The following is an 11,478-nucleotide window of genomic DNA, read 5'->3' as shown; positions in this document are numbered from 1 at the left end:
TTCTATGATTCTATGATTCTACTTCAGCACATAAGGATAGCTGAATCAGACCCTGAGTGATGTCAGGTGCATTACTGTAGAAGTAATTTTGTTATTAGAAACAAACACTGAATTCAGTTAGATTCAGGAAAGAGATGAAAACTGTTGATAGTATTCAAGTATGCCAGTCTTGGTAAGTGATGATAATGTATCACTTTGTTCAAAGATGTGATTGGCAATACAAATTTTAACCAAAAATACTTTAAATGTTTTAATGATGGGGAGCAGCAGCCAACATCTGGCGAAAGTGATAAAAAATAAAAAAATAAAGTACTGAGCCAGAGTATGTAACCAAAGTTACCTCCACGACACTTTCTGGAGAAGGCTTTAAAAAGATATCAGTTGTTATTATCCACCAGCTTCAACGCAGCAATAATAGTTTACCCTAAGGCTGTATCTCCTTAGCTATGTAATCTTGTAACTTGGACTGGGAAGTAGTCAAGGGGGTTGTGCAGTTCAGGCAGTGACCCATCCACATAAACAACATGTGGGGTGTACCCAAGTACCCCAGAAGTGTACTCTAGACCTACGCTTCCCCGTGTGTGATTGCATCACCACTTTGACAACGTTTTCTGTTGCACGGGACATAGCTGAGTAATTTCTAAGGGAAGGGCAAAAGAAAGAAGGAACTGAAAGCTATGGGAGAGACCTTTTAAGACCATGAGGACTGCTCTAGATGTTGCAACCTCTGGGAAATAAGGCAGCAGCAAGGCAAAACAGAGGAAGGACTTCAATATACGTGGAGCAACATGGTTCCCATAAGCAGCTTCATCTATTTTGGGGGAGCTAGTCGTAGTGTCAGTAACACAAAGATATATGATTCTGGCTCTATTGCAACTTTTGTGCTCTTCAGGAAATCTACAGCTTGATCATCCTCTTACAGACACTAGAATTAAGCACATAATAATCATCGTCTTTCTTTTTACTTCCTGCTCTCTCATGTTGTTGTTGTTACTACAAAATGTTGCAATATTCTTAGTGAGTTCTCTGAAGTCTTAGTAGCCTAGAAGTGAAAACGTGCGTTGAGATAACATCAACACATAAAGTGAAATAGACGCTTAAAACTGCATGATGTGTGTAAGAGTAAACGAAGTGACTATTATTTTACATCTGGTCCAGTAAATGGCATGTATTGTAATAAGCGGCAAAAATGCAGTAGTTAGCAGTGGGGATACATTGTTTTACCATAGATTATCAAGGTTCTGCTGTACAAAAGAATGAAAGAGTTTAAGTATGGTTTTGATAAAATATTCTCTCTTGGAACCTTCCCTTTAAATGATTTTTTTTTCCAGCATAAACTTTTTTTTACCTTGCTTTCTTAATTATTCTTATACAATGCTTTCTTAATTATTCCTTTCCTGTTTCCACAGTCTGACTTTTTTCTTTCCCAGTCCTTCTCAAAGCATGTCCTGATCGGTACTCTGCAGACCCCATTGTCTGCTGCAGCAAGTTGATACCTGCTATCATTCTTTCAGCTTCTTCTTTTTCTTGGAGGCTTCCTCTTTGTTTGCCTTTTATCATGTTCATTCATTTTTCTCTTTCTTTTCTCTGGGGAAGCCTATAAAGATATAGTAAGAGAAATATGGTAAATCCCTTCAAGTAGATAATTTAAAATTAATATCTGGCTTGCTTGGTAAGTGGGACAAGTAAAAAATAAGTTTTGATACATCAGAATGCACCTGGTAAAGTCTTAATGCAACAAAAAAAACCATCCACCCGTACTTTTGGGAGCAATGGTCAGCCCTCAGCTCCCTCAGTAATAAATCTGGCTTCAGCTAAATGAATTTCATGTTCCACCACTGTGTTTTATTGTTCCCTTAGGTTAACTAAAACCATTGCTTTTGCTGCTGCTGCAGTCAATGATGTTATAGAACTTTATACTTTGGTCTGAGCCACAAGATTGCAGTTAAGTATGGGTGATGATGATGAAGAAAAGTCAAGCTCTTTTTCTGCATCACTTAATCTCACCTTGAATTATCTGTATGTCACCAGAAACACAGCTCAAATCTGCTGTCTCTTCACTAATCTGCTTATTTATATGATTCCCGATTATCTTCCAAATAAACAACCATCTGGAGATTTCTTAGCTACTTTTTGTAAAAAATTGTTAAAACCTATTGATTGTTTTTTGCAGCCCTACTACAGTATTCTTTTAATGGAAAAAAAGGGTGAAATTATTCAATCAATTGTCTTCAACACTGATATGTGCTGATATATATGCTCATATATATGATACCTAAATAAATGACTGGAAGATAATTAGCAAAGCTAATCCTAGAAATTCCTTCTTTTTTGTTCGTATAGAATCTTATTTGTATAGAATCTACTTCAGCTTGTAACGCTTCCCAAAATTTCTCCTGCTTTGGAAGAAATGCTTTATTTCCCTGGGCTTACGGTTTCCATTGTTGCAGGTAAATTAGCAAACAGGTTTGCTGAGACAGTTTGACTGAATTCTCTCAGCTTGTGAGAAGCTGATTGCAAAAGACAAAAGCACGTCTCAGACCTGCTGCTGACAGTTGTTGCGGAGGTGGGAGAAATGGGTTATCCTCCCCAAAATAAGCCTGTTGATTTGGAGGCTATAATGAAGCTGACTGTCAGTAGGCTTGCTGCCTTACAGTGACAAGGGGTGATTGGTAGGAATTGAGAAAGATCTGTTTTGGGGAGAAGGAATCAAGAGCAAACAGTTTCTAACAACATCTTCACTTCTCTTCGGAAGAAGAAAGGGACTTTTAGGGTGTCTGCTCCTGCCAGGGACCAGGGAAAAGCTACCAGCCCTTTGTCACTGCAGAGCAAGCAGGGTGCTGACTGATCAGCGGCCACTGTCGGCTTAAGGTACTACTTCCTATTAAGTTAAAAAGTTCAAGCTGTGCTCAGTTTTCAGCCCACATGACCAATTTACTACTGGTATGAGGAGATGAGACTCCATTTGCTTTTATGGACTGACCTACATTTATGCTGGTGATGAATTAGGCAAAATATATTCATTCCGGATTGATCGCGGAACCTTTGATTAAATTATGTTTTTCTCTATTTTCTCATGAAGGGCTACATCTGGTCATGTAGGAGTAGCTTGTAACAACACTGAAACATAAATTATTTGATGAACTACTTAAGACTATTCACTTAATGCATGATAATCCTGTGAACATGTTAACAAGCAGCAATTCTCTGATGATTAAACTGCTTTAAAAATGTCTTTGTACTCATATGTCATTAGAATGAACTTGGCATTTCTAAAGCATCCATTATTCATCATGTTCCAGTGTTGCATCTGACTGTGTATCGCTTTAATTTCACTCACTTAACAAAGCAATCTATTCATTACAATAGTTTGAAACATGTTTTCTAAATCAGAAAAACCCTAGTTAAATATACAGCATTACTTATCTTTACAAATATAGTCGAGCAAAAAATAGCATCCCAAATTGTAATTACATACTTAGTGCATTAAATATGCTAACTAAAACTATATTGATGTTTTAAGAAAAAACTTTGTTGAAATCAATGATATTGTTGTTTGGGGAAGCAGGATAGGTAAAACACCTTGCTGAAAGCACAAGGTTGACCTTTCTTTCTGAAATAGTTCAGCAAACATTTTCTCAGTAATCCTTTTTCACACGCATTTATTGTCCTGATCACTCAAGAAGCAGAGAAATACAGAGTATTATTACTGCAAATCTGAATACTACTTACATTTTTTTTTTTTTATGGTTCTTTCCTGCTTCTCTTGTATCTTTTCATTTTACAAGTCCTGGGTCCTTCCATATATTGTGAACCCCATTAGATCCTACATTAGCTTTGCTCCTTTTTGAATCTGTGTGTGATGGCTATTCCAGAAGTGGTTCTTCACTTCTTTGCAAGCCCATGAGATGTATCTCAGAAGTATCTGACTGCTGATTGACTCCATGTTTGAAGATTTTTGACTCATGGGCTGCGTGGGCTCCATCTCCTGTAAGCGAAAGATGGCTTTTGTCAGAGGAGTTAGAATACCTGCTAAATGGACCACTTGAAGAAGTATCAACAGAAATGCATTTTCTTTTCAGCGTAGCTAAATGAATTTCCAGTTGAACTAGTAAAATTCTGGTAAAAAACAGTTGGAGATGGGCTAATAACCTCCATACAAGCCAGAAATCTTTATTCTCAGAGAGTCTTGCAAAACATGCACAGATACGTGGTGACTAGACTTTTAATCGTTAGATTTTGAAAAGCAGTTCAGTCTCTTAATTTTGCTTTTAAAATGCTTTTTGGGCATGCTGGGAAAATAGTGCATAGTCACCTATGCTGTGCTTATTTCTCACAGATTTTTGATGTTTTTAACACACACTGATTCGGTCTGTTGCTGAAGTAGGATGTTTGAACAGCTATGGAATGTTTACAGATGCTTTCCTAGTAATCAATAGAGGTAGGGAGTCCTTGTTGATTGTATTAACTCTTTCAACAGCTCTTGGAACAATAAAAGTCAGCATATTAATGTTTAGCCTACAGAATTGTTGAAATAATGTAATTGTTAAAATAATGTGAATAAGATATGTGTGAAAGAGGTGGAACAATTGTGTGGTAAGAGGAGGTTACTGAAAGAGGCGGACTTGGAAAGATTTCGGTAACCATTGGTCTCTCTGAGTTTGGCTAAGAATGTTGATGGAATCAGAATAAACTAAGAAACCCAACTGTGGGCTCACTTTTTTACATTTCTGTCTCTTCCTGTGAATCACAGTCCTTTGTTCATAGTCCAATAAATAAGAGTTAGTTTGCAAAGAGTTAAGAATTAATTGCAGAGAATTTCTACTGAAACATTTCAAAACTGTATTTGTATATAGCTTTTTTCATCAATCTTTCCTTAAAAATGGCGATTTATGGCACATGATATTTAGTGCGTCATCTATGGCAGCGTCAAAATTGATTTAGTGGTGTCTCAAGCTTTCATACGCCATTTTATGGTCAGACTTCTTAAGGTATGTTAAGCTTTTTGTTCCAACTAACCTTGATAGTGTTTGTGGATATATTGCTATAGTTTTGGCTACATTTATGTGTAATTCAACCTGTGAAAACCCTTATGTTGTATATGGAAATCATTTTGAACTGTTTCATACTGAGGAATTGTTATTTACAATGCAAATAATCTACAGTTTCTACAAAATGCTAGATGAGGACTTTTTTTTTAAACTTAATTAATGTGTTTGTATTTGTTTAATACACAGCCCCTGTTCTCCCTGGGGCATATCAGCAAAGCCAGTCTCAAGGATATGGATACATGCACCAGACCAGTATGTCATCCATGAGGTCCATGCATTCACAGCCTCATTCAGCAGGTCTGGTGAGTATTTGATTTAAAGAATGATTTTATCTGGTAAGCAACATTATCAGCTGTTGCAAAGTCTCTTAAATATGAGTGAATTGGTCCCCTTGAATTGTATAGTTGGACTATTTGACTTGTCCTAGTCCTAAATGTAAGTAATAGTCCTCAGGTATAAAAATGATTAAGTAACTGAGGGCAGTGGCAAGAACTTTTATGTTAGAATGCATTAAAAAAAGTCATTTATGATCTCCAGAACGCAGAGGAATAACTGAATCTTCTACCTGCTAAAACAAATAGTAAACGCTTGGACAGTATTTCACAGGCTGAGCTTTGATGTTATGGTCTGTGATGAATTCAGGCTCCTTAGCACTGGATGAAAACCACTGATCTCTTAAGATCACTCTGTTGGTTTAAATTTGTTTAAAATTTTTGACTTGCTGATTTTGTACTAGCAGGCTTTGTGCCTACCCATATTACTCATCTCTGCTTGTATAAAGCTAGCTCAGACTGCATATTGGTGTGCCCTTTCTAATTCAACAGAACAGTCATGCACCCACTCATGCCTGGTCCAAATTGAGTTACACTGCTGGGCGACTGAGAAGAAGCTTTATCATGAAACCATGGTCACAGTCATGAAGTTCTTAATTGTGGTGGATGGGAATGTAAAGCTGGGGTGAATATTTCGTTTTAGAAGTAACTGGTCATGGAAGGAGAGCTGAATAGGTATTCAGCTGGGGTTTTAGGAAATTGAGCTTCTTTTTTCTTTTCGAACTCTTTATATATAAAGTTCAGTTTTAATGGTTATCATATTTTTTTTAATCATATCACTGCCTAGAGATTTCATAGTTCAGATCCAGTCACCTTTTACCCTGAAAATATTGACTTGTAATTTTGAATTTTAAACTATTTTGAATGGAAGTATACTTACTACCTCTGTCACCTTTTTTAGAGATGAAGAAGTATTTAATTATGAACCAAACTTAGAGCTTGCTGAGCTGAAAAAAACTGTTTTCAAGATTAGCTGAAACTTGTATTTTTCTTTAAGACTGAAACTCCATGGCATTTTATATTGTAAAGATCATGCCATTCTGGGAGGTTAGGGTGCTTTCAGGGTTGCCAGTTTCTCAGCTGCTTGGGGGCTGAGGGGGCTAACTTGCTGGGAAGTCTGGGATCCAGATACCTGCATCTTTGGGTGAGCCAATAACCTGGGAAGCTCTTTGGACACTTGCATGACAGCTGTGAGGCAGCTGATACTGGAATCAACCATTAATTTCCAAGGATATCGGAAGGCACTTGGGGAGCTGGCTGCTTTCCAAAAGGGCCAGAGTCCAAAAAGTGGGAGACCTGGAAGCCTGGGCTTTGCCAGCAGATTTGCTAGTCAGTGGAGAGCAAAGCAGCCTTCAAATCCAGCAGATAGAGAATGGAGATGCCTGCAAATCTTGAAATGCACTTACCAGCCTTTGCAGCTATCTGGGCAGGTAGATGGCTACTATTTCCCTGATATCTCTATCTCCCAGTGACTCACCTGGTGGGCTACCTGTTGAAACAATATCATTTCAGTCATCTTGAGAATCATCATTTGCCTCTCCTTCCGGAACTGGGAATGCAAAGGTAACAGGAAAAGGAAGGGAGTGAAGTTAAAGCATTTAAAAGATAAAGGATTGACTGAGTGTCTCCTTTCAACAGCATTTGTTATCCCTTTTGTGAAAGTGTTGTCATTTGACGTTCTTTTAAGTGATAATCGTGGTTTATCATGGGAATCAGTTAATCAGTGTTTATCATGGGAAAAAAGGAAACAGCAAACGTCATAGTTTGAATGGATCTTGTTACTGTTAAAAACTGAGTGGGTTTCCTTGAAGACAATAAAACCCAAACATTTTCAGAGGGAGAAAATCAAGGACTGCTGGCCTGGTGCTGACTGCTGACTTGCCAGTTTGGTGAGGAAGACAGCGTGTGATCTTATCACCCCTCAGGGTGATGATTTTGCTCCAAAAGAGGCATCTCGGATGCAGCTAGAAAACTGGCATGCTCCCTTGTCTTTCCACCTTCACGTCAAAAGACTATCTTTTCTTTAGCTTGTGCAGCTTTTCCAGGTGTGCTGGGCATGTTACACGCAGCTATTGGGATGGCACAAGGGGTTCCCAGTGGGTGCTGGGGGAAACCTCTGGTTGGGGATGTGTTTAAGTGTAGCGATTTGCACAGACTGAAGACGGAAGGCAGCCTTGGAGTGCTTTTCAAATGCAGTGTGGACAATGCTCTAGGAGATCTGACAAACTTACACAATGTTAGGTTCATTGCTTTCAGCTGCCTGTTTGGTTCTGGGCTTGGAGCAGTACTGCCAGAGGTGCAGCCTTGTCTGGCTAAGCCAGGCAGAGGGAAGAAAGAAGTAAGAGAAGAAAGAAAGAGGGGGAAGAGATGGGAGGAAAGAAATCCCAGCCTGAATACTGGTCTCAAAGCACAAGCAGTTTTTGAGACTCAACTAAAAGCAATGAAGGTGACAAAGTCACCCATCAGTGCCTGAGTTTGGCCAGGACATCTCTAGGGTGAGAGTGATTAAGATCCCATGGGTTATATCAGAGTGGGGATGATTGGAGAGTTAGCTGCTGTAGTAAAACCTGCTCCTTTCAGCTGGTTTGTTGCACTGTTATCAAATCAGGGTCCCCAAAAGACATTAAGTTCATTTTATAATCACGTCCACCAATTTTGTATACTAAGAAATAGAAATTTTCTAATTTCTAAATTTTCAAATTCTTGTTTATTTAATTTTGAGCTGTGTTTTGTATCAGGCATGATCCTAACACAGTCTCTGGGTAAATTTTTTTCCTAGATAAGTTGTGTTATCTTCTGATTCTTAACTTTTGCTTACTTTCTATGAGCAGTTTTGCATAATGGGCTGAATTAAATTGTTGCTCAGAGTACACAATGTTTTATAGCAGACTCCTGAAGGCTGTTAGCCTCTTTGGAAGATAACAGAGGATGTTCTCACATCTTTAGATAACTAAAAGTGCTAGGAAAACAAAACCTAGGTTTCAAGTTGGCTTTCCTTGATAGCTGTTCTGTGTGAAGGATGCTGCAACAGGTACTGCTCCTTGCAAGGAGCGATCCATAGAATAAGTATAAACTGATGGATGAAGTGGAAATACACATCTGTCAGCTCACATGTGGCTGGGGAGCTGGGAATATGGGAGCTGGGCTACAGTTCTTCATATGCACAAGACTTACTGTTCCATCTAAGCAGTAGCTGCAAGTTGGACCTTTGAGGTGGTGAGAAATAAGTGAGTATTTGACTGTTTTACAAAACCCCAACCTTTTCTTATACCCTCTTGTGCTCTCAGTACCTGCTAAGCTCACTACTGACAGAGGAATAATTCACTAAAATGCATTTTAAAAATCCCTGCTTTGAGTCCTTTAAGCATTGTAATTCTCAATTATATAGCCCAGACTACACTCTGAAGTGATAATTAGGCATTAAATGCTAACAGGATTATTATGGAGATTTCTCCTGACAGCCATTTAGCACCTAATTAGGTATTAAGGCCATAAATATAGGTTTCTCAGCAGCATTTAGGCCCCTAATAAATTTTTTTAAAGTTTGAAATTACCAGCTTGTCTTCACAACTGTGCCACCACAGTGATGTAGTCAAGCTGCCTTAAAGGAGACAGCAGTAGTATGTCCTGTGCCATGATGCACTAAGGATGAGTGAGCATCCTTCTGGGTGAGCAAAAACTTCTGTTTTTTTCCAATTATATGTTAGTTTAATAAAATACTTAATCTCTTCCCCCAGTCTTTGCCCATTTAAGGGAGACATATAAGCATGGCTCAGAGGAAAATCCATTCTCTGCCTCATGCCAGAGACGTACTACCATTTTTCTTAAATGGATCTTTTTGTAAAATAAGTTGTTTAAAGGACTAACTGCTCCTAAACTTGTTGTAATAGCGTATTTTTCCACTTTTTTTTTTGAGTTAGTTTCAAGGCTCAGTGGAGAGATCGGTTGAAATAGTTGGAAAAAATAAGATTCTCAAAGGCAGAGACCATTCCTTAGGGTCTTCCAACAGCAAATTTTCTAGTTTGTGAATCTTTAGGGAATTCTGGGTCATGGTAGAACCCTCCCAATTAGTTGCTTTGATATAGTGCATAAACAATGATGCTTTTTTTCATCACCTTCCATGAACACTTGGAAGACATTAAGGAACCACCAAGAAACCACATACCTCTGGTTGAAAATTGCTCTTGGTTACAGCCTGTAGGGCAGCAACATTGCAAGCAAGGCGTGGCAGAGAGCAAGACTCAAATACAGTTCAGAGTAGGCTTGTCGGGAAAGGTACTGGTCTCCGATGTTTAACCAAGAGTTGATTTCTCTGCGGTGTTTAATCTGCTGTACCTTGATAAAGGCAGAATCAAGATCAAAAATGTATTTCTAGCATGGGAACAATAATAATGAGTTGCCCTATAATGTTTGAATTAGATGATCCCACATTTCCAACATGTGACAAATGGCCTACTTACTGTGTGTGGAGGAATCTCCATCTTTTCTGAAAATAATTTCATTAAAAAACCCTCAAAAAACATATATGAGATGGACTAATGCAAAGTTGTTTTCCTCAGCTGGGAAGCAGAAAGAAGTTTGCTGTCTCTTAAAAGGTTCAGACAGTAGTACTAGGCATTAACTCAAACATTGACTGTTTTTACCTTTTTTTCTCTTTAAAGCATTGTGCCAGAAGAATTCTGCTAGATATGGTGACATATCAAAAATTGCTGGTAGGGAAGTTGAATATTATCAGTGATGCTTGAACTGCTCTTGACTTCTGTCGAGAGACAGGGTAAGGAAAAGAAAGTACTCCTGGGAATTTTAAAATAAGCTAGTTTTGTTCTGCTGTTAAGATACAAGGAGAGGCTCTGTTCCCTGAGAGTTTGAAAGCCCACTTTGAATTCCAGTAAATGATAGCATTTTATTGGTTATGAGTGGAAATAAATACTCTATTTAGAAAGAAAATGGAAATCTTGGCTTGCAGTGGACAAAGGTGTAGAGAAATTTGGCTTAACTAATGATGGGACTTCGTGTTCTGTTTAGAACAATCTTTTATCTGAATATGCAAAAATGGGTATTCATAAAAATTATTTTTGCAGACTTTTTGAAATCTTGTCTTGTTTTCATTAGATAATAGTATCTTCCTAATTCTTAATTTGGAGTAAAATCCTAATGAAATGTAGGACATGCAGTGAGACGGCAAAGTTAATGACCTGGATGAAGACTGTGTTTCTTTTCTGTAGTGAAGACACAGGAGAAGCTATTTGGGAATCATGCAAATAGGGAGCAGAAGCACAGCTAGCCATGGCTGGACGTAATGAACTGTTACTAGTGAATATATGAAACAACAGTTGGAACATTTCAAGAGGCAGTGAATGGCTTGAAATCTGTTTGTATGAGGACTTTGGACAGTGTAGGTTCACAAAGATAATTATTTTGGTACTCAGAAAAAGGGGCTGTGTTCATTGTATGTTTGACAGGGTGGAGGGTGTACTGTTTCTTTTCAACAGGTAACTTGTGATTTCTCTCTCTGCCTTGCTCCTTCTGTTCTTCCTGCTCTTTTAATTTTCTTTGTGCAAAGAAGAGAAGGAAACTATCACTGCTTAGGCTTGAGACTTTACAGCCTTGTTTTCTTTCCTTCAACAGAGAACATACAGAGCTATGTATGACTACAGTGCTCAAGATGAAGATGAAGTTTCCTTCAGGGATGGTGATTATATCATCAATGTGCAACCAATTGATGATGGCTGGATGTATGGTACTGTTCAGAGAACTGGGAAAACAGGAATGCTTCCAGCAAATTATATTGAGTTTGTTAACTAATTTTTGTCTCTAGTCCTTTGAGCTTTATTATGATTTACTCAAAATCTAACCTTTTAGAAAAAGTCAGAAAAATCTTTTAGGAGTACATGTTCATTACTTTATCACTGCTATAACAGTCTGCATTCTCACTCAGAATCCAATTTAGAGTCCTTTAAAGTAAAGATAAATAATCAACAAGAAGCTCAGAGCTCTGAGAACAGCATTGCTTATAATAGTGCTCCCTCAAAATGAAAAGCATATATGAAAGCCTGGTGCTGCTCATCCTATAAAGATTTCAGTCAATTAGCTGT

General features: G+C 38.1%; 1 protein-coding gene across 1 annotated transcript; it reads left to right on the top strand.

Moving 5' to 3' along the window:
* Window positions 1-5,237: 5,237 nt before the first annotated feature.
* Window positions 5,238-11,188, top strand: LOC104075795 (LIM zinc-binding domain-containing Nebulette-like; the record flags this gene model as incomplete). Its single annotated transcript, XM_009576431.1, has 2 exons — window positions 5,238-5,353; window positions 11,012-11,188. Coding segments are annotated over 2 exons (293 nt in total), but the record flags the coding sequence as incomplete, so codon positions are not given.
* Between the last annotated feature and the right edge of the window lie 290 nt (window positions 11,189-11,478).

The sequence above is a fragment of the Fulmarus glacialis genome, unplaced genomic scaffold (assembly GCF_000690835.1).
Source record: "Fulmarus glacialis isolate BGI_N327 unplaced genomic scaffold, ASM69083v1 scaffold47544, whole genome shotgun sequence".
NCBI classification, from domain to species: domain Eukaryota; kingdom Metazoa; phylum Chordata; class Aves; order Procellariiformes; family Procellariidae; genus Fulmarus; species Fulmarus glacialis.
The sequence above is the reverse complement of the archived record's forward strand: the minus strand, read 5'-3'. Positions and strand labels throughout refer to the sequence as shown.